Source organism: Brienomyrus brachyistius, chromosome 22, assembly GCF_023856365.1.
Source record: "Brienomyrus brachyistius isolate T26 chromosome 22, BBRACH_0.4, whole genome shotgun sequence".
In the NCBI taxonomy this organism is placed as follows: Eukaryota; Metazoa; Chordata; class Actinopteri; order Osteoglossiformes; family Mormyridae; genus Brienomyrus; species Brienomyrus brachyistius.
In genome coordinates, this window is record NC_064554.1 from 16,556,622 (window position 1) to 16,583,955 (window position 27,334).

The 27,334-nt window shown below is 46.7% G+C and overlaps 3 protein-coding genes across 7 annotated transcripts; 2 read left to right on the plus strand and 1 right to left on the minus strand.

Moving 5' to 3' along the window:
- Nucleotides 1-672: 672 nt before the first annotated feature.
- On the minus strand, nucleotides 673-5,446 carry crb3a (crumbs homolog 3a). 2 transcript variants are annotated; one of them, XM_048990774.1, is made up of 4 exons: nucleotides 5,194-5,446; nucleotides 4,100-4,295; nucleotides 2,698-2,741; nucleotides 673-2,171 (listed from the first exon to the last, which is right to left on the minus strand). In XM_048990774.1, the coding sequence occupies exons 2-4, from the start codon at nucleotides 4,182-4,184 to the stop codon at nucleotides 1,962-1,964; spliced, it is 339 nt and encodes a 112-aa protein (XP_048846731.1). In that variant the 5' UTR covers nucleotides 4,185-4,295; nucleotides 5,194-5,446; the 3' UTR covers nucleotides 673-1,961. The 2 variants fall into 2 exon arrangements, with proteins under 2 accessions (XP_048846731.1, XP_048846730.1); XM_048990773.1 differs by having other exon boundaries at nucleotides 4,100-4,255; nucleotides 5,194-5,445.
- Nucleotides 5,447-8,286: 2,840 nt separating this feature from the next.
- asf1ba (anti-silencing function 1Ba histone chaperone) lies at nucleotides 8,287-12,759 on the plus strand. The gene is given in 10 exon segments (XM_048990766.1): nucleotides 8,287-9,094; nucleotides 9,097-9,126; nucleotides 9,129-9,146; nucleotides 10,214-10,269; nucleotides 10,271-10,330; nucleotides 10,525-10,614; nucleotides 10,616-10,702; nucleotides 11,181-11,220; nucleotides 11,223-11,278; nucleotides 11,281-12,759. Coding segments are annotated over 10 exon segments (555 nt in total). The 5' UTR covers nucleotides 8,287-9,039; the 3' UTR covers nucleotides 11,344-12,759.
- Nucleotides 12,760-14,167: 1,408 nt separating this feature from the next.
- On the plus strand, nucleotides 14,168-27,319 carry LOC125717585 (cAMP-dependent protein kinase catalytic subunit alpha). 4 transcript variants are annotated; one of them, XM_048990705.1, is made up of 10 exons: nucleotides 14,168-14,838; nucleotides 20,285-20,346; nucleotides 20,851-20,979; nucleotides 21,406-21,504; nucleotides 22,994-23,076; nucleotides 23,179-23,305; nucleotides 23,401-23,496; nucleotides 23,655-23,777; nucleotides 24,379-24,543; nucleotides 24,958-27,319. In XM_048990705.1, exons 1-10 carry the CDS (start codon nucleotides 14,793-14,795, stop codon nucleotides 25,081-25,083), a joined length of 1,056 nt encoding a protein of 351 aa, XP_048846662.1. In that variant the 5' UTR covers nucleotides 14,168-14,792; the 3' UTR covers nucleotides 25,084-27,319. The 4 variants fall into 4 exon arrangements, with proteins under 4 accessions (XP_048846662.1, XP_048846661.1, XP_048846663.1 ...); XM_048990704.1 differs by lacking the exon at nucleotides 14,168-14,838 and adding an exon at nucleotides 17,273-17,584; XM_048990706.1 differs by lacking the exon at nucleotides 14,168-14,838 and adding an exon at nucleotides 17,274-17,588.
- The last annotated feature ends 15 nt before the right edge of the window (nucleotides 27,320-27,334 follow it).

A 27,334-nucleotide genomic window follows, 5' to 3' on the forward strand; every position in this document is an offset into this window, starting at 1 on the left:
TTTCGTCAAAGAAAAACAGCGTCGTTAGTTTTCTAGTAATGTCTTAGAGGCGACTTCATGCTTATTTCTCCCTAAAGCATACCGTTGTTATCTGATGCTAACTACTGACGATACAAAGGAACTAAAGCACAGTCCACTGTTTGGTCGTTCTGACTTTCAGCACCCAGATCTCAAAATAATAATAATAATAATACATTTTATTTAAAAGCGCCTTTCAAGACACTCAAGGGCACTGTACACAACAAATGATAAAACAAACATAAAAGGAGATAATTAACATAATCCTTAAAAAACAATCCAAAATAAGAAGACAGATTCAAAAAATGGTTATATGGAATAAGCAGTTTTAAACAAGTGAGTTTTGAGTCTAGATTTAAACAGAGGAAGAGAAGTAATGTTAGTAATGTCGGGAGGAAGCGAATTCCAGAGCCGGGGAGCAGAGCAGCAGAAATCCCTGCTCCCCATAGTGGCAAGACGGTGGGAAGGGACAAAGAGAGGAAGAGGATCTGAGGCAGCGAGATGGAATGGCGACCTGAACCAAATCAGACAAATATGGAGGGGAGAGGTGGTGTATGGCCTTAAATGTATACAGGAAAATATACATGCATATACAAGACTAGATCTTAAAATAAAAAAAATTTTAAAAAAAAATCACAGATGAGAGATGACAAATGGGACCATCACTTGCAGCATTTATTTAAGGTTTTGTTATACATTCTGCACCCTGTTTTTTTTTTGTATCCTATCCTCACCCCAGGTAAGACAAAACCAAGCCGTCCTTCACAGAACAGGTTGAAACACCTCCCATCCAGTAACGATCAACTCTGTCCAGCATTTAAAGGGTGGGGGCCGGGTTAATGCAAGGCTTCGGTGAAGTTTACGAGAAGTTCCTCGACACGTGCACAATGAACTTATAGTGATACAAAAAATAATTCCAGTGTAACAAAAGATCATTATTAGAAAAAAAAAAATCAGCAAAATATGTTGTAACATCATTGTCGAAGTAATTGTAAACTGGCTTATTCAGTTTCATTTTGACTTCATTTGTTTCCAAACCCAAACCCTATTTGTTTTTCTTTCACCGCCAGAACTTGTGACATTAGACCAAACTAAAACCTTCACACTGTGACCTAAGGAACTAATCGTGCCACATCAGGGGACATTTCAGAAATATATAAATAGCTACCTGTACGGGAATGCTGTCTATATACTCACCAGTACAAATAGTAGTTTGAGCGTGGAGGTCGACAACGTCTAACTTGTTGGGGCAAGTACTGAACAGATCGTCATCTAATGGCGTAAATGTTCGGTGGCACGTCACCTTCCAGTGTAAAACATTACCTACCCGATCGTCCACGGCAACCAGTGTGCAGTCTTGGGAAAACCAAGTTAAGAGGCCTATTCTGGGACAACAGCAACTGGTATCCACATAAACAAAAAGGATTCGGAATGGGAGACAAAGCTTGCATAGCCTATCATATATTTCTTAATTAACCACGAATACAAAGCAGTAGTGTATTTATCTGAATATAAGATATACTACTGAAGCTGTGTGTCGAAGAAGGCCGAAGGCTAATCTGATGAACATGGCCAACAGAACCGAACAAAACCGTCTGACACACAGCGACTCAGCGCCCCGTCACCAAGTACTTGGGTTTAACCCTGTGTCGATCTGTGTGCTGTCCAGCATTAATTTTCCTACCTCCAGGCTCTCCTGCCTCATCTGGGCTCAGCAGTTGGAATCCTGGCCAATAGGGCGGCGACATAGAGCTCTTAGTTATTTCCTGGAACCGTGTGTCCAGGTTCATAAGGCAGCAGGATTTTGGGTACAAGGATGCTGGGGGGGGGGGGGGGGGGGGGGTTTCATTATAAACGCTGGCACCTCTAGACTTCCCAGCACGGTGGCATCACATTGTCTGATTTGGGTATCCAATCATCACGCAGTACGTGTGGGGTGTGGCTCAGATGAGCCGTTCCTCCTTAGGCAGCTTGAGTGCGTCGGGCGTCTGCACACTCCTGGTCCCCGTCTGCTCCTCGGCGCTGGGATGGTACGTTCCCTCCGTCTGCCGCTTCTTGCGGATTATGCAGAAGAAGACCACCAGCACTACGACGATGATGGCCAGCACGCCCAGGACCACGCTGGGCGCGACGATGGCTGCGATGTTGGTCGTCTGAAACAAAAGCGAAAGTTTGGGGGAAATCAGAGCACGGTCATTACTGTGTAACCCAACATAATAACCACCTTTGACTGTGACTCCCAAAAACTGCCTTGAAGGTCATCATTGGTCAGCAGGGACACCGAAAGCACATGGATACCTTAGATCAGGGGTGGCCAATCTTATCCTCAAATGGCCGGTGTCTATGCAGGTTTTTGGGATAACATTTAGGTCAGCTGCTCAAACCCAGGATTGAGGACTTTTCAGCCAGTCAGTCCTCTAATTAGCAAACCCGCAAACACACCGGATAAGATGGCGGATAAGGGTGGCCACCCCTGCCCTAGATGCTCAGGGGACTCAGCACTATAAAGGGGCCCCTAAAATCTAACCTCGGGGGCTCAGTCGGTAAAATCTACCGAGGGCCCAAGGTGAAATTTTACCGGGGGGGGGGGGCAGAATTTCTAGCTACACCCCTGGTGATCAGACATGTCACAATCACTCTGCGTATTAAAGTGCCGTAACTGGTACGTTTTATCCTTACCGAACTGGACTTGCTGGTGGTTTCCATTACCATGGTGGAGTTGCCTGTGGAGGACATCAAGGGGCACCATCAGAACTCGGTTAGGCCTGCAGTTCACCTCTGCCCTAACACACCAAGCAGCCACGCGGATCAGAGCCTCCCTCAGCGGTGACGGCCCTCCTTTCTAGATCACACGGACTCGGGTCACTGTGGGCAGCGCAGGACCTCTAAAAGCGAGCCTGTGAAGAAGCTGGTATGACGCTATTTACAGCATGTTCCAGCACATCCAGGAGGGATGTGCAAAAGTCCAGAAAAGGACCGTCTGGATCCAGTGATACTCACAACGCAAGTGCAAAAAAAAAAACAACATAAGACAATCGTGAACAATCTTCCGTTTTATTTCAGGAAGACTTTCATAGCCAGCAATAAATGATCACCACTGTATAACTACACTAATGCAGTTATTAAAATGAATAACTCTTTAGAAGGTTACGCAAGCTGATTAATAATATCGTAAAACCTCACACTGGACCACCTAATCTTAATTTTGCTTCGAGTCCCAGTCAGCTCGTGTTCTTCTACAATAATTCCGGCCGCACGTATCGGACAAAAGATATTTTTATTTGAGATACAGCTATGTCGTATAATAACATGACAAAACGGCACGGTATGAATCAAAGCTGACTCACGCCACGTCCTGATCTTTAGATCAATGCCTGCTGCATTCGGCAGGACGGTGAACATGCAACTAGGACTGAAAGAAGCCATCGCCGTCTCTTCGCTCACCAGTCGGTCTGGGGCCCAAAGACAGTACGGTCCAACCATGTTCTTCGAAGTTTGCCAGCACTCAAACAATGCATTTCTGGCCCCCCACTGGCCACAAACAGTCACTACAGTAGAAAAGCCCCCAAAGTGACTATTTCAGTGGAGCCCCATAAACAGTACACCTACGCCCCATATGATGCCATCACATCCTTTTCATAAACCCCCCCCCCCCCGCCCCAGCCAAGTTCAACCATCCTGCCCCTGCTCAGACCCGATGACTACTTGCATTTTTTTTCCCCGTGTCTCAAACCGTCCTTGATTGTTTCAAACATTAAAGAGCACAGTTAATCATTCCCCTGAACAAACAGTCACTTGAACAGGAGAAAAAGTACACCACGATAAAGGAAGCCAAGTAAAGTAAGCAGTTTTTAGAAGGGACATACTTCGTACAAAAGCAACTCATAACATCTCTGTATTAGGATTACTGTACAAATTCTTTCCGACTGTCTAGATCGTCACTGCACGAGTTATAGTGGGTTTCAGTTTATAAGACATACGGTTCGAGAAGAGGCTTTTTTCCCTTTTTGAAGACATTCCCGGCATAAGAGCAGACGACATGGACGCAAGGTGTGCAAGGGAGGCGGTCGGCCCAGCTTACCCAGAATCACTGTACTCCACAGAACCAGCAGCTGGACCAGCACCAGCAATGCAGTCACCATTTTCTTCTGGGATCGCGGCCTCATAGGTAAGCAGGTGGGACTCGGGTCATCTCAGGTCAGATGCCTTTATGTCATGGATGGTCTGCTGGGGGCAGCTGGCCAAGTTGTTCAGCACATGCATGGAATACAGACTTCCTGAGCGCGAGATGCTAGGATGGTTAGCATTTGCTGAAACACCCAAACACTAAATGAATAAATTTATTCCTCTAATCAAAACAGCCAAGTCCGTAATTCTAACATATATTGGGGGCTACATATTCAGATGTGCTCATAATGCCCCCCTCCCCCAATACATATTATGATTACAGCCTTGGTTTGGCGTAATAGAATAAATTCTCTACAAAACCAGTTTTTTTTTTATATTATTATTTTTAAAAAGTTTTTGTAACTTCTGAAAGTGGACACAATGATGTGTTTCCTTCAATCTTCTAGTTCCAGCAAATATACATTTTACATCTATTAGGTTAATAACAGCAGGGTCCAGTAATGGACATGGAACAAAGAGTACATCCGCCAGTAAATGCGTTTAGCTCCGGGGTGCAGGGTTCCCCTTGAGTATTTTTCTTCATGGCCTAGGGATACAGCTTTCAGCCGGTAATTCTCCCGGTAGCTGTGATGGATTGGGTGCCCTCCAAATACTTGGAGTGTTGCAATTTACTGTTAAATTATTAAAAAATAAGTCGTTGTCGCGATAGTTGCGCTAAGGAATGTGCATGGTATGTAATAGTTCCGGTCCCACCTGCCGCAGGTAAGGCCAGAGGAGCAAACCAATACTCAGACGAATACCTACATACCCTAAGACAGTAAGTGAGATCAGATCATCCACTATCAACAACGACGTCTTGCAAACCCTACCACATTCCCCGCATTACTTTCGCAAGATCTCCTCACCAGCTTTCCCCAGTATCAGTGCAGCGGCACCAGTTGGAACTGGTAACGTGTTGGTAATACTAGGAGAGAAAGGTCTCCCCAGCCTCCGGGCACTGGTAAAGATGGCTTAAATTTAACTGAAGGCGGCTGACAGCGAACTTACCGGCCCGGAGAAAATGGAAAACTTGTCCCCGGGGACGCAAAGCGAAAACTCGGTAAATTCCTTCCGAAAAGGCAGCAGGTCGCTTCCGCCTCACCTATGAGAGTGGCTCCGCACACTCGGCTTATGATCAACTAAGAAAAGTCCCAGTCGCGATCCGCGATCGGGCTTCCAGGGAGGTTGGTAACTAGGTTGAACCTGCTGCGCGTCGCCCCTTCCCGTACCTGTCACTATGAAAGCGCTTTTCCCCCCCTTTACCTCCACCTTTCTTTGCCCCGCCCCCCTCCGGTCACGTGGTTCGCCTTCTCGCGTTACGTACCTGAGCGCATTGCGACCTGTGCCACCGAGGACACAGATACGCCTTTGTTGCGACACCAGCCTCCCCTCCCTCGTTCGCTGAAACGGTGCGGCATGATGCATAGCATGATGCGAAGTGTGTGACACAGGTCACCGTCACAGTTCCATGGCCCCCATCGCACCAGACCCATAAATATAAATGAACAATTCTGCCCCCTGCCTGACTTTGTCGCTTCCTAAATCTGACATAGCCTGCTTGACAAAGCGTTAAAAATAGCCAAACTTAAGTAAAATATAAACGGGAGGCGCTCTGGGTGCTTGGGAAGTTGCGGCATCCAGTGGGATACCAACTATTAGCCCAGTTTATCCGGCTCTTTCGGGACTGGGATCAAAATGACACGTGCGACTGGATAAAAATACTGAAGGCCATTTCGTTCGTTTAAATAAATCGCCTCCTCTGGCATAATAAGACGTGCAGCTGGACTTGAATCCATTATTCTTTTGGCATCAAACACTGTTTCAACTTTTTAATGCCTTTGTACAAAAACATAATGCACAAGTTTAAATCATATTTTTTTCCATTGGTCAGTGTGGAAAATAATCTTTGGAAATGTCATTTTAAAAAGTCAGCTGTGATAGACAAGCCCTTTTGTGTGATTGGGACACCTCCCACACACCCCAGGTATGAATTAAAGGAACGCCACGTCTGACTCCAGGCCCGGAGTTAAGCTTTCTTGAATCATTCCTGGGTGTGGAAATCTGCTCTGTCATAAATAACAGGGCTACATTTCCACACACCAACCCATGCTGAGGAAAGCAACACTTAACATGCATGCAGCACCTCACTGCAGATCTGAGTGCTTGTTTCTTAAAGACACACACAAATGCACAACTTTCCCGATACAAACAAATCACCCGTTTTGTCTGAAGGAGTATGAGTATAAATGTTTACCCTCAGTTTTCACTTGGAAAGACAGCCAGGAAGCAAGAAAGAAGGCTAAACTGAAACGACAAGACCCCACCCCGGCGTGCCTTGGCTGCTTTCTCAGGCATTTGGGGGGGGGGGGGGGGAGTTATTCATCTGTGTTCATCATGTCAGACATAAAAGGAATGTCCATCCTAGTGCGGAACCATTGTGTGCGAGTCAGCTTGTGTATGAGGGAGGAAATTGCGAAGAACACTGAGAGTTTCAGCCCTTTCTGGATTCTCTCAAAATCACCAATTCATTGTCAGTTCTGCACTCATAGGTCATGTCATTTCTCTGTCTCTCCCTCAATATATAACAGCGTTTCTCAACCCACCAGACACTTGACAAGGACCCTTGAAAATGTAAAATCATACGTGAAATTCGCATGACTGCCACTCACATAAATAGCAGTATGTTTTTGTATTTTATGCAAAGTCCTTTAATTACTCTCAGTTTTCTGCTTGCTTTCACTTTTATTTTGGTATTTTGGAACAGTTCCTTGTATGTATGCACTGAGGAGTCTGGTTTAGTAGTGCTGCTGTCCTTATCCTTCACCTGAGTTGCTGCCCATTTCCCTGCACAAGTCGTGCCAGCATCCATGATCCCTTTGTTTCCGAGTTCAGTGCTGCCATTGGCTGGCGACAGCAGTGGGGGGTGTCATGCATGCAGACCTGAATTGTCTTCCCAGCATTCATCCTGCACACTGCCACTTCCTCTTCATCCATCCATTCGTCTTCCAGCCACTCATACTGGACAGGGTTGCAGGGAGAAGGGGGCCCCGGAGAATATCCCAGTACGACTGCACTTTGAGTGGCATGCCAGTATATCACAGGGCACATCCGAACATACACACTTTGGAGAAATTAGAAATATCAATTGGCCTAACTGCATATCTTTGGACTGCAGGACTACAGAATAAACTACAGTACTTAGAAGAATCAGGAAAACATGCAAACTTCACAAACACAGACCAGAGGTGGGAGTTTAGGGAAGTTTCTAGCCATTGAAATGATCCAGTGCTGAATCAAGTCTACCTAGGGCTTGACTTTTTGTTTTAAGGAAGATTGGCTTTTGAGGCTAAAATACACAGGGCTGTAACCCCGAGTGATAAGACCTAAGGATGCTCATGTGGGAGTCCAGCCCCTGATACTGGAGAAATGAGACAACAGAATCACCTACTCCCCATTCACAGGTGTTTAAATCCTTTCACTGGTCCATTCCCTCTCAGATTCGCAAACATGCAGCACCTCGTAAGCCTGTCTACTTATTCTAAACAGGGTCTAAAAGTGTGATGATGTCATGGAGCATTCCATTATAAGGAAAGGGGGGTGCACATGTAAAATGTTTGTGCAAATATGCAATTAAGCATTAGATGTAATGGAACTCAATGGAGAACCTATAGTTCTCACATGAATGAATCTCTGAATGAATCAATTTCTAAATAATAAATGGCCACGTGCTCTAAAAAACCTTTCTCCGTGCTTGGAGAAAGAAGATAAAGTGCAAGGAATTATGGTACATAATTTAGAACCAGTTCACTCAAAATCCATAGAGATGGACTGCAGTTATACAACAGAGGAAAAACGTATAACAAAGAAATTTTCCGCATTACGACAGCCAGTAATCAAATTAAAACAGTAATGCCGTCGATGACTGCATGTTTGCTCATTTCGAAGAGCTGAATAACCTGTGTTACTGGAAGGTAGCTGTCTCCCCCTGGTGTTTTAACACGTTATTTCACTTCCACCATTGAACAAACAATCGAATTACACATTCTGTATGCATCTTGAATTTGTACGCTTCTGGCATTTTATCCGTTATATATATATTGTTTTTAAGGGGGACTTTACAAGAAACAGTTCTAAATAGGTTGAATATGTTAAGGAAATGCCTGTAATGAGTCTGTGTGCCGTAAGGCCTTTACCGATCCCAGATCAGCGATTATAACCATTACCCTTCAGTGGACTGCGCTCACCCTAGCACAGCCTCACAAATGTATATCCGAGTTTATGTTCCTCCTGTCACGCTCATCGTATATACTGTACACAGTCGACCAATAGGATGCGCGGAATCCGGGCCTGCTGACTCCGCTCAACAAATCAGCGTCGATATCGTTCAGCTCTCTCTAACGTCCGGTGAAGGTCTTTCTGAACACTCTGGCGGGAGAGGGAGCGAGCCGTTTGGCCTCTTACGGAGGATTAACAAAAAACAAGTGAATACCTCGTTTATATACGTAGTCTGTGTTTTAAAAGCACGTATACTTAATTAAGAACTTTTTTCTGAATTAAACTGTCAGTGGAATAAAAAACAAAGCGGCTCGTGGAAACAGAATGGACGATTACAGCCGAGACTCCCTTTAAAGACCCTGGTTGAAAGTAAAGATCTCTCCTACAACCTTGCGATCGATCCGGAGGAGCCGGTTCCCTGCATTGCAACGGTTACATTCAACTAACTCCGCGGTGCCGATCCAGGTGGTTGTGAACGGGAGCGGCGTGGCGTGGGACTGGGTCTTTGTAGTTCGCTGGCTCTCCCAAGAGACACGCATTTTGTAGCCAGTTGGAGCTTGCCGATCTGTCGCAGCGGTAATGGCGAAGGTGCAAGTGCTAAATGTAGCCGTTTTGGATAACCCGAGCCCTTTCGGAAACCCTTCCAGTTCGAGATCACTTTCGAGTGCAGGAGGATCTGCCGGAAGGTATGGATCGCCTCGACTGCGCGACACCGAGACAAAGTGTCAGGACTTATCGGTCGAGCTGTGTTTTTTTTTTCTGTCGTAGTTGCTAGCTGGTAAATGTTCCTCATATTACATGAGGGTACGTGAAATGGCGGGCGGATCGCTACGACAGTTGCCGGGAGATCTGGTTGTTTTGTCATAAGCTGACGTGTTTGTACTGCGTTAACATGCTTCATCTCTTTGTTTGTATTTTTGTTTTATATTTAGAAATGGCGGAAACGCGACGCCTAGTTAAGTGAACTGAAATGGTGTGTCCGCCGTAGTATGTGAAGTTGGCACCGGGCAAATACTTTTGTGCCATGCCTTTCTGGCTTGGTATAGCTTGTAAGAGAAAACTCGCATGTTTATTTTGAAATTTAAAAATAACTTAACTAATTATAGCCAGGAATCATGAATTTACTAGCTACCAATTAAAGAGCACCCAGACATCAGCCAAAATACTCATCTTAAATAAATGCTACATGAGTGCATTATGTCAGTGTCTGTGCTAAAACATTTATTGATTTGTGGTATAGAAGCTCAAGCCTTTCTGTATTTATGAAATGTAATAGTTAACGAAGACTTCAGGACGAAAGTGGGGGGGGGGCGGTCTTTGAAATTTGGCGCCGGCGGGGACTTGAAGCAAGCGATCGAAAATGGCTCGTGTCCACGCCCCTCTGTGACAATTGGTCAGATTGTGACAAATGGGCGGTGCTCTTCCGCATTGTGACGCGCTCATTCGACATGCCCGGGGACCGTTATGGCGGCCAGAAGCTCCCGGCAAAGGCTGGGAACCTGCAGTGCAAGAAATTAACTTCATTTTAAAGGATTTATATGTGCCATCGCGATATTTTTCCTCTGTTTAAATGAAATTAAAGGCGCGTTTTACTCTGCTAGCAAGAACACCCCAGCATTTAAACTTCTGCATAGATTATTGTTAAATATTTTCTGTGGTATTAGTGGAAATTTCTTGATTTCTGTAGTGACAAAATGTAATTACAAACATTCCAACCTGCAATGCTTACAGCTTTCGTCTGTTTGTCCCTCAGACTTGGAATGGAAGATAATATATGTAGGCTCAGCAGAAAGTGAAGAGTACGATCAGGACGTTGGACTCGGTTCTGGTGGGTCCTGTTCCTGCTGGGAGGCATATGTTTGTGTTTCAGGTGAGTTGTTTTTTTTTTTTTCCTGTCCTCGTTTGTTTGGGTACTAAAATGTGTTCAAGGGCATGCTTGCCTCAGCTTAACTCTAATTACTGCTAATTGCTTAATTGGTTTGTTTTGTGGGGCAGAGCTAGATTTCCTGCTGCTGTATCTGTCCCCTGCGCTCTCTTCGCCTCATCTTGAATTGCTCCTGGCAGGCGGATGCCCCCAACACAGGCTTGATTCCCGAGAGCGACGCGGTGGGAGTGACCGTTGTGCTGATCACATGCACCTACCGTGGGCAAGAGTTTCATCCGCATCGGCTACTACGTCAACAATGAATATACTGACCCAGAGCTGCGTGAAAACCCACCTCTAAAACCTGATTATGCACAGGTAGATGTATTTAATCACACATTGGTTAATCAGAACAGTGGGCAGAAATGTTTTTTTTTTTTTTTGTAGGAATGTTTTTGATGATAATAGGTTTGTGTCTCCTCCCCCCCCCCCCCCCCCCCCAAACGGCACCAAATTATGCATGTGAGTGGGTGAACGTGTACCTTCTTCTTGGGTTTTATGAAGTTATTTTTAAGCTATGATTAGCTCTACAAAATTTTGTCTTAGTTTTTTTTTTTTTTTAAATGACTTATTTTGAAATGAAACTTTTGGGGGCTCAGTTGCAATTGTCTGCCAGTTTAATCATAATGTCTTCAGTGAAACAGAGTAAAACTATAACATCTTTTTTTTTTCACCCAACAATTTTCAGCCAAACTGGTAATCAGTTTTATTAAAAATATTCCAGTATAAAATGCAAGACAGATTGTTTCATTCCAGTTTGAATCCACACTGAACTTTGTGTGTTTGCCTTGCTCAGCTTCAGAGAAACATTCTGGCCTCTAACCCACGCGTAACCCGCTTCACATCAACTGGGAGGGCTGTGCCGAGCGGATGGAGGACTCTGAGAATGTGGACCCCCGCTCCCAACACCATTGCTTCCCCCCTCCTGTCCCCCTGGGAGGCTCCGCCCCTTAGTTTGATGCCTGACAAACTCCATGGACTGCTTGTAAGAAAAGGCCCATGAACCTGGTTAGACAGACAGACACACACACAATCAGGCATACCACAACATCCTACCTGACCACCCCTGGCACTTATGTTAGTATATTGGGGTATTTGGTTAACTCAAAAGGAGACAAAAAAAATGTATACTGCAACATCCACATATTCGCAGCACTTGCCATACTTTGACCTGAAACTTTACATGAAGGTTTCAGTCAGGCTCCTGTCAACAAGGCGATGTGAACAGGCCTTCTCTACCTTTGGGGCTGTGACTTCTGAGGAGAACATCTCTCTGGACTGGGACTAAATGGGGAGATTAATCCCATTGTATTCCTATGTACACTAATTGCATTATTTTTTGTGTGTGTGTGTAAATTTCATCTTGTTAAAGAAGGTTTTTTTTTTTTTTGGAATAAAACCATCAGGATATTAGGAGAGAAAATCCAATGAGCTTTTTGTGACTGAAGCAGAAGTTTGTTATTTTGCTCCAGAAGTTAGTAAAAAGGCTTGCGATCTTCAGTTACACCTTCGTATTTATCGGAACGGTGTGACAGTTCCTGCTTTGTGTGGAAATGCACGGTGGCGTTGAATACTGTGGAGCAGATGGTTGAATACACGTGTTGGGGGGGGGGGGGGGGCAGCGCCTTGTGGTTCTGGGTAGTTTTGGCTATGTATGGTCACATGGTTTGGCTGTGAGAGTTTCTGTCCATTTGCCCTGCTCAGAAGTCATCATGGTACTTGGCAAAATTTTATTTACAACTGTTGAAAGGTCAGGACTTATTTTGCTGTTCATGTACATACCTTTCTTATATGACATCTGTCTTTAAATTCTCATTTCTTTTGTAATTTGTTTGAAGATTCTTTATAAAATTCACATGAGGATGAATAAATGCCAATTGTTTTGTTTTCCTCCCTGCATGTAAAGTTCTTGGTGTAGAGCTGGGTTACAGCGAGGGAGGAGCTTCTTGCTTCCTTTCTCATTCATAAAAATGAGCGGCACTGCACCATCGCAGTAGCACGGTTCACTTAACTGCCAGCAATTCCAGTGTAATAGGTCCGACTCATCTGGTGTTGCTAGGCAACTGGATCAGCTTCCATGTGAGGAGCAGGACCGGATTTAACACCACGTCTTCCGTCATTAGGGCAACGCTGCTTCTCTCATTCACATGGTTACGATGTTGACTCTCCTTTTCTCTCCAAATTTGTCCAGCTGAACCACTATATCTTCCATTCCCTCTCCGATGCCGTCTTACCTCAGCAGCCATTCTGGAGAAATTTACATGAAAGATTAGCTATGTGATGCGATCAGGATTTGGATCTGTTATGTTGCTAATTAACTGGTATTATGTTATTACCATGAAGTGTTTGTAAAATATTAAAATGATTTAACATGACAGTGGCTCATTGGATAGCGCTGTTGCCTCACACCTCCGGGATTCAGTCGTGCTTCTGTTCTCTGTGGTGTCTGCATGTTCCTCGTATATCAAGCAAGTCTAAAGACTTGAAGATTTGTGCTTTGGTTAAATGGGTTTCTGTTTTTGTGAATAGTGTATGGCTGAATGGGTGCTAGGCCCCGGAGTTTCACTAAGTAGAGGATCGTGTGAGCGCATGGGTCCTGTATGGGGCTGATGTGCTGTCCAATGTGATACGCAGCCTTGTGCTTTATGCTGTCTGGGATAGGCCCCAGCCCTCTACGCTCCTCACCTGGATAAAAGGTAGGAGTTTGGATGGAGTGTTTAATATGTTAATATATTCCAACCCCCCGTCGTTAGTGTTTCAACTCTGCTTGTATCGTCAGATGGCAGAAGTTTTCTGAAGTGACAACCAGCCTTCACGTACATAAAACATCTGGTGACTAGAATAAATGCAGTCACAAACAGCCTTTGCGCAAAACTTTGGCCAAAGTACCTTCGTAGAAACCAGGAAAGTAGGAACGTGTATGCATCGTAACTTTCAATGATGACCTTATAAATATGTTTACATTACAGTGTGTTGCACTTTGAAAATGAATTGCATATTCTTACTATGAATATACAGTCATTTCAACTAATAAGACATCCGAATTTTTATATTCCAAGTGTTTTTTTTTTTTTTTAATAAATTTAGTTATTTGATGTGCACGGTATGCATGCTGTTTACGCGATTTCAATAGAACCATTCAACGTTACCGCATAGCCAACTGGTTCTTCTGAGGTAAATATTAATGCTCTCTCTCTATATATATATATATATATATGTGTGTGTGTGTGTGCTTTAAAATGGTTAATGCTGTAATTCTTTGCGTATTTGTATTTGGTTTTAGTGTCGTAGATAATACAATATGAGCTGCCAACAGCAAAAACAACGATTTAACATTCTGCAGCCGTAGACTCCACTCGTGCCTTAAAAGTCTGACCAACCTTCTATAAATAGATTGCTACTGACGTCACTCGGCCAATCACAGATTATCCGGGCGGGAGGGGGTCGGCGAGGCCATTGGTATTAGACGCCTTGCTTTTTGATAACCAATCTAAATTCTACAGATGGAGCGGTTTCTATGTAAGACTACCAGTACATGTCGGTGGATTAGCCAACCAAAATTATTTAACAGAAATGTGGGCGTGGCCGAATTGGGAGGAAAATAATAGGTGACGTTATTCGTTGGTGTGTGGGGGCGGGGGGAAATTATTTTGACAGATGAAAATTGACTAATCAAAATGGCTCAAAGATTTGACACAACATTTTGTATCCTATCAATAACCGACCTTAACTGTCTATCATATTGAATTGACCTATCGGCTCTGGGCAAAGGCGGTACATCTTGTAAGCTTGGAGTCAACCTATCAACCCAAGTCCGAGGATTAATGGGGGGGAATGTCGGTCTGGGTATTTTGTTATTGGTAGTGGATTTAGACGAGGCTTCTGAACCGGGGTCTGGAAAAGAAGGGTGTGACTTATTTTGAATAGTGGACACTAGAATTAAGTCGAGTTGTTGATCTCGGGAGGATTTAAGAAAAAAAAATCATAGATCCGAGGGGGTACCGCGGTGGTCGCTACGAGAAGGTACAGGTGAGGAAAGAATATCCGAACCGGGTTCGGCGTGCTGGACTGGGTCTGGGACTGTCGGAAGCTTAACATAAGCGTAGGAAAAGCCGAGCTTCCCAGACCAACGTACGACTGCTAGCAGATATACGCGCTCGCGAGATCGGAGCTGCTTTTTCCCCTCCTCCTCCTCCTCCTCCTCCTCAGGGAGCAACGACAGAAGTGCACGGGAGTTATTAAGGCGAATATATGCATTTTAGCTTGCATGCTAGCTAGCTAGCTAGCTACATAACTAGCTAGTCGACCGTACCATCGGGTCCAGGCAGCCCAGACCCGTCCTGGAAAGGATCGTGAAGAGAACAGCCGGGATCGCCGAGTCAAGGGATTCCCTGCTCGGCCTGCAATCATGGGCAACGCGCCCACCGCCAAGAAGGGCAGCGAGATGGAAAGCGGTGAGCATTTTCACTACGATAATGGCGATGTGTAGAGGGGCTGCAGGACTTCCACGTAGCCTGATTGTTAGCTGCACGTTGGCCCTGCTCCGTCTTCAAGCCCCGACCAGCTTACGCCTACTCGGTCGGGCCGTAGCGTTACGGGAAAGCGCCTAGCTTGCTGTAAAACTGGCCTCCTTCCGAATGGTAGTGAGAAGACGCGCGGTGGCCATGCACAGCCGAGGCGAAATGCGCCGTGATTGTAATGGCACTGCAGTAATCGGGCCCAGCGCAGTCAAGCCATTGATCTGCTGGTTAGGGGAGCAACTTATTGTTGCTTGATTTCTTATACATACTTGGAGGAGCATAAATACTGATATTGAGCCTTATTGTCTTGTAGAATAGTCTTGCTCGACCCGCCTGGGGGTTTGGGCTTGTCATCCCATCGGGGGTGTGAATGTCTCCGACAGGCTGACAGTGTACGCACGACATTCCATCCGCACTTTTAACATGTGGGGGTGCGGGGGACACGGATGTGTGTAGTTGGGTCCTGCTACTTGTTGCATGATCAGAAGCCCCCGTTGCTGCGTTGCATTCCCAGCCCCCATCTCTTTAGGGACAGTAGATGAGATTGGTTGTTTATTAGAGGACCGAGCCGTATTTAGATTAATGAAAAGGATTGCCTCCCCCTTCCCCATCCCCCTCGCGCACTCGGCATTTCCCCTTTGAAAGAACATTAAACCAAGCATCGATGCATTTCACGGTTTGGCCCTTTTTGTCGGAGAAACAAAGTTATTGAGAGTTAAATGTATGAGTTGATGCAGAGCCCCAGTGCTGGGTGGGGGGGGGGATACTGGCTGTAGCATATGACGAGAGTGGCATTTTCAGCCCTAACTGAGTGGAGCGATGTCGTGCTCTAGGGCCAGATGAGTGGGCCACTAGTTTGTGGATATGGGCTGGGCTCTCATCTGGTTCCTCGCCTGTCAGAGATGATGTAGATAGTCTCTTTATTGTGGGAATTGGGGCGGGGGGGATTGTGTGCTGCTGGTGTGTGTGGCGTTTGGGTAGCTTTTGGGCACATTTGCCTCTGGCTGGTATCCAGAAATGGTCAGTAGGTCTTCCCAGATTGATATCGGCTGTGAATGTGCTGCAAAAGGTCAGCGGTGAGTTGTCTTTCAGTGCAGAAATTGCTGGGTTTTCAGCTTTTGGACCTAGAGGTTTTTCCAAGTGTGGTTTAAGTGTGCATTCATTTCTGCAGCTCCTCCGTGGTCGGCTATTTGTCGGCAGTGGTGTGTTTGTATGCTGTTCTTCACCCTGGATGGGAATCGCTCATGACCCCTTTAGCTTGATTTTATTTTTTTATTTTTTTGCTCTTGGAAACTGTGAGATAAAGAAAGAGCTTTTTCTAAAAGCAGAAAGGCTTTTAAAACGTTTTGGCTGCCAGCCCCTGGATGGCCTGGCCTGGCTTTGAAAGGAGTTGTAGAGGAGACTGGCTCCTCGGCTTTCTGTATATTGTATGAGCCCATCCCACCCCCACCCCATCATGACCAGGTTGTTAACAGCTAGTGGGGCCCTGGCTCTGAGGGATCATGTGCTCCTCTTGGTGTGATCCTCCTGGGGGTCGGGTCCTGATATGGAGAACGGTCTCTCAAACAACACGTGACAGAGCAAACTCATACAAAGTGGCCTCTTTGTGTGGCAGCACACCCCCCCCCCCCCCCCCCAACACCACCACCAGCAAGACACCCTGGGACATTATTTGTACCATAGAAGAATTTCTCACTAGTGACTGGGATAGTCGTCTACATTTGTAATTTGTTTACTCGGTTAAGTTATTTAACACATGGCCCAAGGCTTGAAGGTTAAACTTCTCACAGGGAGGCGAGGCAATTAAACTGGTCGAATGACTTCAGTAAATATTCGGTGAGCTGCGGGACAGGGCAGTGCACTCGGCAGAATCACCTCCTGTACGAGACGACGCGACGTGCAGAGTCGTGTATGATGAGGACTAAGCTGCCGCATGACGGACTCTCCGTGACTGAAATGTGCGACGCCGCCTCCATTGGGAGTTTGCCTTTGGTGGGAGTTGTTCGGAATGAGACCTGACCAGAATCGCCGGAGTGAATTTTGCCTTCGCGGTGAGCGGCAAACGAGGATTCCACGTGGATTGTTAGCATCCTGCTCATCTGCGAGTTGCTGTAAGCTGGGGCAGCTGTGACGAGCTTCTCTTTTGGTAACCGCTGCAGGAGATCTTCCCAGGACAGACCCCATGGCCGCCTGCTCCGGGATTGGATGTGGAAATGGCTCCTTCCCTTGTTGGACAGGCTTGTCTGAGTCCTGATATATTTGGCTGATGTGGGGGCCCACAGGAAGGAATCCGGGGGGGTGGGTTTGATGGGATTGGGTTGGGACGGGAAGTCGGGGAGTGGCGTAAGCTTAGTAGCCCCCAGCGCTACGGACAAGTCGTGCTGCAGAACGAGCACTGGGATTCCTGGTCCTACAGGGGGGAGACCCAGGCATCTTTGCAGGCAGAGATCCCGGAGTTAGGCCAGGAATCCATCTCTCCCTGGGGATAGTGGCATCGTCTGTGTCTCCGATGTGTCTTCCCCCACCCGGAGCTCTTGAGCTGCTGTGCTGCTGACCATGTCAGCCCTGCATAGGCTGACGGGGAAGCTTTTCCATCGTAGCGGACCCTGCCTCAGGGACACCTGGAGCGGGGAGCAAGCTCACTACCGGACCCAGGATGAGCCCGCGGCCTACGGCCAGAGTGCGTGAGTCAGGCTGGGGGGGGAATACAAAACCATTTTTAGGAGGGGAGGTGTTTATCTCCCTCTCCCCCCCCCATTGGATCTCCCTTTTCGTTGTTCGTTGGTCTCCTAACTCTGGGTTGATGGTTTCCCCAGGTGTGAATCTGCCGTAAACTACTGGAGGAAGGTCCGATTGTGGACAAAAATAAGAAATGTGGCTCTCGAAAAGGTCTGCTGTTGTAGATGAACGTCGCCAAAGAGGTCATCGTGAAAGCAGAGGGGGGGTCAGTAACTGGTGGTGCCCTTTGATGTCTGGATCAGAAGCTGGGTGGGCGATCCTTGTGTTTTTTTTAATTTAATGGCTTGTGGTGGTTGTGTTTGGTGCTGGGTATCCACGGCAACCCGGACGGGGCTCAGTGTCCATCTCCAAGGTAACGCGTTCGTCTGTCTGAAAGAGTGGGCGGGCTTGTAGATGGACCGGGCAACGGGTTAGGGAGTTTCTCTCTCCAAGGCGACCGATCCAGGGGTCGGTCTCCATGGTGCCGATTGGACTTGCCTTGTCTGGACTGTGTGTCCTTCAGTAAGCCCGTCTCCACGCCTGGGGTCCCTGTGTGTGTGTTTTTTTTACAGCCAGTGTTCTGACATACAATCAAGGTGGAGCATTCACAGTATCTAAAAATATCCCCACGGCTCCTGCTCACTTGCATAACAAGGGCAGGTCTGTGTACATCCACTTCCTGGCTGTTCTTAAAGGGACCTCACCAGCTTTGTTTGTTTTTGGAAACAGAGGACTGGCTCCCTTTTTTCTTAAAAAAAAAAAACAAAAACAAACAAGTACTAAATACAATCCAATAGTGCTTCAGGGCAGGATTTGGTTGTGTTTTCGTTTGTGCCTGTAGGAAATCGGTTGATAAAGGAAGTGTGGATGGACCGTGTATATCGAGAAGGTTCTGTGTATGGACCAGTGGATCTGGGATTGCCCCTAAAGTCTCTGCGGACCTGCGGAGGTAGCCAAGCAAATCGATGGGGGCACTATTGATCCTGGCCTCTCATTTGTCTGTGGCTGCTGGGGAGGGCAAAATGAGGTCGGGCTCGAGAGCCATTATGAAATAGCCCTTGCTTCCCCCCACCTACCGCAACACCTCCCGCTCTCAGTGTGTCACTCCGAGCAGTTGACGAGCAGATCCTATCCAATAGCTGTGAGATACTGGGGGGAGATTCCAAATGGGATAAGAGCCTTTGGGGCAGATCTGTACATGTCACAGTCATTCCTGGGAGGGGGGGTATCCCTTTGCAGTGCTGCCCTCTACTGGGGAGGCACAGCTGGGCGACAGTCTACTGATAGTCCAAGGCTTGCAACACGAAGCAGGAAATAGACGACAGCGTGTCATGTGACAGGAAGTCTGGCAAGACAGGATGGGAAGAGGGCGGGGCTGAAGAGCAGGCAGGGTCACAGATGGCGAGGGGCAAAAAGCAAGCAAGATCTGAAGCGGCGTAGCAGCTCTGCTCGGCTTCAGGAATCATGTGACAGTTATGTAGGACGTGTTCTAGCCTTCGGACCGCCGAAGCTGAACAGCTCTGCCGCAGACCTTCCTGGAGGTCCTTGTCCCAAGGGGCTGGCAACATCTCCATAGAAGGATGGGGGTTTTACCATGGGAAGTAGTGGGTCTATTTCTTGGAGGAGTCCCTGCAGGGGACGTGCTTCTGGGACCGAATAGACAAAGCAGAGTCTGTCTGGACTTTGTCCCGCGCTTTGCTCGCTTTCTGTGGGGTCGTGTGTGTGTGTGTGTGTGTGTGTGTGTGTGTGTGTGTGTGTGTGTGTGTGTGTGTGTGTGTGTGTGTGTGTGTGTGTGTGTGTGTGTGTGTGTGTGTGTGTGTGTGTGTGTGTGTGTGTGTGTGTGTGTGTGTGCGCGCGCGCGCGCCTGAAGAAGCCAAGTCTAATGAAGCTTCTGCTCTCACTAGCGTGTGGTTGTGGGGCAGGAGATTTTCGAGACGAGCTGCGAGAGGGAACGTCAAAGGTGAAAGTGTCTGTGGGCAGTGTGCCGGTTGTGGTCGTCTCGGTGACAAAAACTGGAATAAATCCATGTGAAGATTGTGCTGTCCCAAGAGTCCTGTACTGCTTTAGTATACTAGCACGGCGCTAGCGATGGTGGCCTCGGTGAACGGCCAGGCCTGATAACGGGGAGGAACAGGTTGTTATTCTGGTGAACGATTAGCTAGTAGAGATAAGGAGTGGTGCAGCCCTGTAGCATGCTGGGTGATGGCGGGAACAGGCCCCCTGGCCTCTCGTCCTATATCGGAGACATCCGGCCCACTTGGGGAGGGGGGTCTTCTCTCGAGCGGCTCCCCACCACAGTCCTATCACGGCTGACATGCGGCCCTTTGATGTTGGTGCAGGTGGCGCCGGCGGTTAGCGGCCAGGGTCGCACGTGATTGGCTGATTCCTGGAAATCCCACTGTTAAACGCACAGCTGGTCATGTGGTCTTGTGATCGCCGGCTGATGACGAATCGGTGAATACCCTGGTCTAGCCAGCCTGCATCCTCCGGCATGGCATGTTCCTGTTAAGTTTCGGACATTCAGGGCAGAGGGATTTTAGAGGCCTCTGGGTTCGGGAAGCTGTTTATGAGAAGACAACGAGAAGGTCAATCAGAGCCACCTGTTCACCAGAACCTAACTGCTGTTTGTTTATTATTTATTATTATTTTCTCTCTTTTATAGTGAAGGAGTTTCTCACAAAAGCCAAAGAAGACTTTCTTAAGAAATGGGAGAACCCAGCGCAGGTAGGATATGGGGTGTGGACGTCATGGGAATGAACTGGGCTGGACAAGGGCACTTGCCAAGGCTTGATACCAGAGCTTGCGCTCTCTGTGTCTGCTCTTACCTTCACTCACTCGCAGAAACAGCGCTTGTTTCCTATCTGTTGCTTACAGTGCTCTGACACACACGTACATGCTGATCATACAGCCATCGTATCCCCCAGGCTGTCACGCGGTACGCCGCCATGCTCTCGCAGTTTTATATTCGGGTCCAAACACAAGAGGGAGCTGCGCTTCACCGACTTGTGCTCGTGCACAAGGCTCCCAGCTCTGCTGCCTTGTGCATTTTTTTTTTTTTTACTTTCTGCCACCTAGTGGCCAAGTGTGGAAGGCCCATCACAAGATGTGAGGATTGGGGGGCGGCTGGGTGGAGATCGGATACTGTGAACCATCATGCACATCTAAAAATGGCATGGATTCCGAGTTGTTATTCTCTGTGCGACCCCCCCCCCCCCCCCCCCCCCGCAGAACACAGCTTCGCTGGACCAGTTCGAGCGGCTAAAGACGCTGGGCACGGGGTCGTTTGGACGAGTCATGCTGGTGAAGCACAAAGAGTCGGGTCAGCATTATGCCATGAAGATCCTAGACAAACAGAAGGTGAGCTCGACTTTGGCCGCGGACCAGCGTGCTGATAAAGAGAGCGAGTCCAAAGCTCGCCGATGGTGGGAGGGGCTTGGCTGATCTGGGAGAAGCCCCGCCCACCATCTGTGGCCTATGCGTTTCCATGCATCCCCACCCATGATTCAGAATCGCTTTGTTCAGCTCTAACTATATCGCTACATTAGACTAAACTTGCATATGAATTTTGTACGCACGTCATCGTGCGATCAGGAAATGCTCGTTACTGCATTTTGGTAAAAATACTGAAATAACCCCCTAATTGGACTAGATAACGCAGGAGATTGAGAAAACATGCAGAGTCACAGCTTAGCGGCGAATGGAGATCGAGGCCCAGATTCATCCCTTCTGTAGCCGGCTTGAGAAGAGGCTTATTGGTAAACATGTCCACCCCCCCCCCCCCAGGTGGTGAAGCTGAAGCAGATTGAGCACACTCTGAACGAGAAGCGCATCTTGCAAGCCGTCAGCTTCCCTTTCCTTGTACGAGTGGAGCACTCCTTTAAGGTATGCACATCCATCCATCCATCCATCCATCAGTCAATCCATCCATCTTCCAGGTGCTGCTCTAGGCTGCTCTGCTGCCCCATCCTAGGCGGCATGGGGGGGGGGTACACACTCACACACCCAGTCGTAAATTAGAGATCCCACTTAGCCTAACTGTGTGTCCTTGGACTGGGGGGGGAGGGGGGACCCTTATGACACAGAACATGCAAACCCCACATACAGAGCAAAGGGGGGGGTGTGGGGGGGTTCAAAGCCCATGTGTGTACTGATTGTACATATCAGTTGGCACCATGGTTCAGTTTCCTGTTAAAAATTGCATTTTTATAAGCAAACAAGGGAGTCATCATTACTACAGGTGTCCCCCACTTTCACGAAAGTAGAATTTTCCTATGAAATCTTTTCTAAGCCCAAACGGGCAAAAAGAAGAAATTAACTATTTATATGGGGAAAAATTTTGTGCATCTCCAGACGCAGAAAAATAACCCACCAAATAAGACTAACAAATAGTAAACGCGGGAATGATATGATAAATGCACAGCTGATATAAAGTATAAATCGGTAAGATTTTATCGTTATCGAGTAATGTGTACTGTACATAAGTATGTGCTATAGTTTAATGCCACTGGCAGCACAGTAGGTTTGTTTACACCAGCATCACTGCAAACATGTGAGTAATGTGTACTGTACATAAGTATGTGCTATAGTTTAATGCCACTGGCAGCACAGTAGGTTTGTTTACACCAGCATCACTGCAAACATGTGAGTAATGTGTACTGTACATAAGTATGTACTATAGTTTAATGCCACTGGCAGCACAGTAGGTTTGTTTACACCAGCATCACTGCAAACATGTGAGTAATGTGTACTGTACATAAGTATGTACTATAGTTTAATGCCACTGGCAGCACAGTAGGTTTGTTTACACCAGCATCACTGCAAACATGTGAGTAATGTGTACTGTACATAAGTATGTGCTATAGTTTAATGCCACTGGCAGCACAGTAGGTTTGTTTACACCAGCATCACTGCAAACATGTGAGTAATGTTGCAAAATGAGGTTACGAAGGCTACAGTACCGCTAGACCCTAACAGATTTTCAGCTCCACTACAATCTCGTGGGACTAGCGTCGTACATGTGCTCCGTCTTTGACCGAAGCATCATGCCACACATGATTGTATGTCCATTATTGGTTCGTGATAAACAAATGCTAAACCCTATTTTTGCTCTTTTTTTTTCGTTAAATGCGTATTTATTTTGGTTAGCGAATACATGCTAATGTAGATCTTCTGTAAAAGTGAAGTGGCATAAAGCAAACGTTTGTAAATGTTTACCTGTGTTGTTGTTTGTTGTTAATATCGTTTTTTTTTTTTTTTTTTTTTTTAAACTTATGTAACCTTTGTTTTTGTTGGAAATTAATTTATCGTAATGTAAGATGATGAGTAATGAGAGAGGGTTTGTCTGTACCTAATGAATCTCTCCAATCTGCAGGACAATAGTAACCTGTATATGGTGATGGAGTATGTACCGGGGGGTGAGATGTTCTCTCACTTGAGAAGGATCGGCAGGTTTAGGTGAGCTAGCTGACGACCCCCCCTCCACCTTGCACAGCAGCCTATAACGTCACCCTGGATCTTTTGCCGAAGCCGTCCTTTCTCTCTCTCCCCCTCACACAGCGAGCCACACGCCCGATTCTACGCCGCCCAGATCGTGCTCACGTTCGAGTATTTGCACTCACTGGACCTTATCTACAGAGACCTGAAGCCAGAGAACCTGCTCATCGATCAGCAGGGCTACATACAGGTGAGTCTGCATTTAGCCGCCGACGCTGAGCCCTCTACCGGAGTTTCAGAGCCACTGTCGTCTGAGGCAAAGTTCTCTCGCATCTCGTTTCCAAGGTAACAGATTTTGGATTTGCCAAGAGAGTAAAAGGCAGGACCTGGACACTCTGCGGCACTCCGGAGTACCTGGCTCCTGAAATTATCCTCAGCAAGGTGCGCTCGTCAGTTCCTGTGCCTCGTTTCCACGTGTTCTTCCTAAATTAAGTTGGCGCGACGCGGCAGAGAAACGCAGGGGTGAATCGTTGGCGCCTGAGCCATGGAGTCTTGATGTTATACTGAGTGTCTCAATAGCTCCACTCCTTATTCCTCAGGGGTATAACAAAGCAGTGGACTGGTGGGCCCTGGGAGTGCTGATCTACGAGATGGCTGCTGGATATCCTCCGTTCTTCGCTGACCAGCCCATCCAGATCTACGAGAAGATCGTCTCAGGGAAGGTAGGATTACTTCGGAAGCGGCTGTCTCCCACGTATCATTTTTTTGGACAGATTCCAGATCGGAATTCTAGATTAAGCAGCACTGTGGCCTCATACCTCCAGGGTTGTGGTGTGATTGTGGGCCCGGCGTGTGGGGTGTGGAATCTGCCCAAAGTGTGCGACCTTGTGTGTACGTGTCCTGCAATGGGCTGGCATCCAGTTCAGAGCGTACCAGACTCTTGTGCCCTGTGCTGCCTGCAGTAGGCTTCAGGCTCCTGGGGGTGACCCTGTGCTACATAAGAGGTTATAAGAAATGGATGGATGGCATTCCCAGCATAGCCGAAACGTTCGTGAGCTTTGATTCACCTTCCCAAAGGATTCTCGTAAGGGTCATTGAAACCAGTATAAAACTTCCTTATAGTTTTACACTTTCTCTGCCCTGTCCTTCAGTTCCATTCTCATGTGTGTTTTCTTTCCCCAAGCTATACCACGAATGCTTTGGTCAAAAGAATTATCTTCTCGCCATACGCAACACTTTCGGTTTCTTGCCTTCTGCTTCTCAAACGCCAAGGTGTTTCCGTCCTCCTTCACTGACCACACCCTCTCATGTACTCCTCCTCAGGTTCGCTTCCCCTCGCACTTCAGCTCCGACCTGAAGGACCTCCTGAGAAACCTACTCCAGGTAGACCTCACCAAGCGCTTCGGGAACCTCAAGAATGGCGTCAACGACATCAAGGGCCATAAGTGGTTCGCCACAACGGACTGGATCGCCATCTACCAGAGGAAGGTGAGCAGGCGAGACTGCCTCCATGTGTTGGCTCTGTTAGCGATCGAATAGATTAGCAGGTGTTGATGCTGCACAAAGGTCTAGAAATCTTGCAAATCGAGGGATTCTGTCAGTTAAAATGAACCAAGCAATGGTAACACATACACACCCATATGCCGTGCACTTAATGTTATTGGTCAAATACAGAAAACTATAGTTACATTTCAGCAGGTAAAAGGACTGTGGCAGGGTATTCCATAGGACTAGAACTGTATTTAATGAAGATTGCTTTAATACGAACTGGATCGTCAAAGAATGGACAAAGTTGGGTCACACTCAGCCTGTCAGTTTGTTGACCTGAATCAGGTACTGGTTAGACTGGGTACAGAAGACGTCAGCATTGGGATTCTGAATTAACACGAATCATTTTTTTAGGTTGAGGCACCGTTTATACCCAAATGCAAAGGCCCAGGTGACACCAGCAACTTCGATGACTATGAAGAGGAGGAGATCCGAGTGTCCTTCACGGAGAAGTGTGCAAAGGAGTTTGCAGAGTTCTAGATCCAACTAACAGTAACCCAAGGAGAAAGGGGATGGATATATAAATATATATATATATAAAAAAATATATATATGGGAGACGGTTTTTTTTTTTTGGGGTGGGGGAAGTTGATTCTCTAGGCTGCCAATCTCCATCCACCAACGGCCCAAACTCCTGTGTGGAGAGCTGCTGATAATTGGAAGAGATTGAAGACCACAGACATCCAGCAGTGTTGTATTTTCCGTTTCTCACTTTTTTTTTTTTTTTATAACATTCTTTCTTCGCAGTGGTCAGGGAGTAGGGACAAGGGTTTGAAGAATAGGACTAAGGTCTAACTTAACCTGGTTCCTTTTTTATCTGTCATTGCTGGGAACATGGCTGCAGATTTTAAATCACTACATGATTCATTTTCTGGTATTGTCGATGTCTCCCTTAGACACTTCCTCGGGTGGAGCTTTGCCAAACAAGGGTTGATCAATCTCTGTTGTTTCTGAAAGTCTTTGCCTGCCCTCCCCCTGCTCCCCCAGGCACCCCTCGTTTCTTGCCGAGTGACCACGTGTGATTGGTCGAAAGAAGGCTTAACGATCCCACGGTCCTAATGCCAAGGATCTGCCAGGCCACTTTTAGGAGAGCATGCGGGGCGCCGTGAATGACACGCCCGTAGGTCCAGAACCGACTCCCGCGTCTTCCGTCCGCTGCTCGCTGGTTTCCAGGATGACGCGACTTCCCCTAAATCGTCCGTGGACATACGGCTCCATATTAATCGATCGATTCAGTTTTATGTTTAATGCTTAAATCCCCGACATACTGTTTCCCCACATCCCTTATTGAACCTTGTAATTGACCGCAGGTTACCTGACCAAGAATTAAGTTGACTAGATGTTCTTCCTATAGCCGATTTGTGCGTGCCGGTCTGTGCATAACATCATACCGTGTCTGGCGTTCTGCATGGTCTCTCGGCAGAGGGAGGTATGATTTAGAAAATGAAATGATCCGCTGGCAGAAGACACTGCGTAGTCGACAATTTATAGGTGTGGCGCTGATATCACGTGACCCCACCCCCTGAATGCGTGCGTCATTCCATCCACCTGGAGACGGCTTCTGCACTTAAATTGCTCGACGACGTTGTTAAAACATGTTCACTGAACTATTAAGTATTTGGAGCCCGATAAGCAGACTAAGTCCTTTTGTGGATTTAGTATAACCTAATCATGCTTAATATTTTAAGGTTGAATACGGAATGTTTCGTGAAATGCCCCCCCGCTTTCGTTTTAATTGCTTTAAATGTATTGTTTTGCAAAGGATGCAAGTTAGTCGTGGTTCTGTGGTGAGACTGTCGTATGGATGAAGCTGCAGAAGCTGGTACACCGTGTGGTTCAGTTTAGGGATGGGGCAGGGTAACCGACGCTCGCTCGCGCGTAGCCAAAACCGTTATCGCGTGCGCGCAGTGTTTCAGGCTCCGCGTTCGTACTGAAATGGCAATCTCAGTGCAGGACACCTCCCACCGAGATGGCATTCTTCTTTATTTTATTTTTTTTGCAGCCAAGTTTAAGGGTCGCCCGATATCACCTGCAGCCTAACGCTATGAACACTAGCAGGTTGTCACGTATTAATTCCACTACAAATTTTTGAAAAAATTTTTTTCGTAGCTTTTTTTTTGTTTTGTTTTGTTTTTGTAAAAATGTCTCTGCGGTAAAAATTTTTGCTATGTTATACCGCGCGGGGCTTCCCCCTCCCTTCTCCGTTTTGCTTGTGATGACTCAAGATAGCAGAATTTGCTGCTGATCTTTTTAGTGATCAGGTTTAAGTGGTGGGGCGAGAATTCCGTGCCAGGAAACCCCCATTCCTTGTAGACACGTTAATGAATGACATCGGAAATCCAGTTCATTTTTATTTATGATTTCTGTCTTGTACGTCCATCTAGCCACACCCCCTTCACTACCACCTCTGTGGGTCTGGTTTGCCTCCGATTCCTAACACTTCTTACAAATTTTACTTTTTAAAATAAGTTATTATACCGTTCATATTTTCTAAATGTATTTTCAGTAACATGAACCTGTTCTCCCAGTGGTGGAGCCTGTCATACCTTTCTGGATACTATATTGTATACTGTAACTCTGCCTTTGACAGTCTTAAATATTTTCCCTCTTCCGTACAACTTGGCGGAGACCCGTAGGACAGAAGTACGTCAGAGAAAAAAAAAGTAATATTTTACATCATGTATCATTCCAATAAAGTTTTACTTGTTAAAATTAACTGCCTGTGAATTTG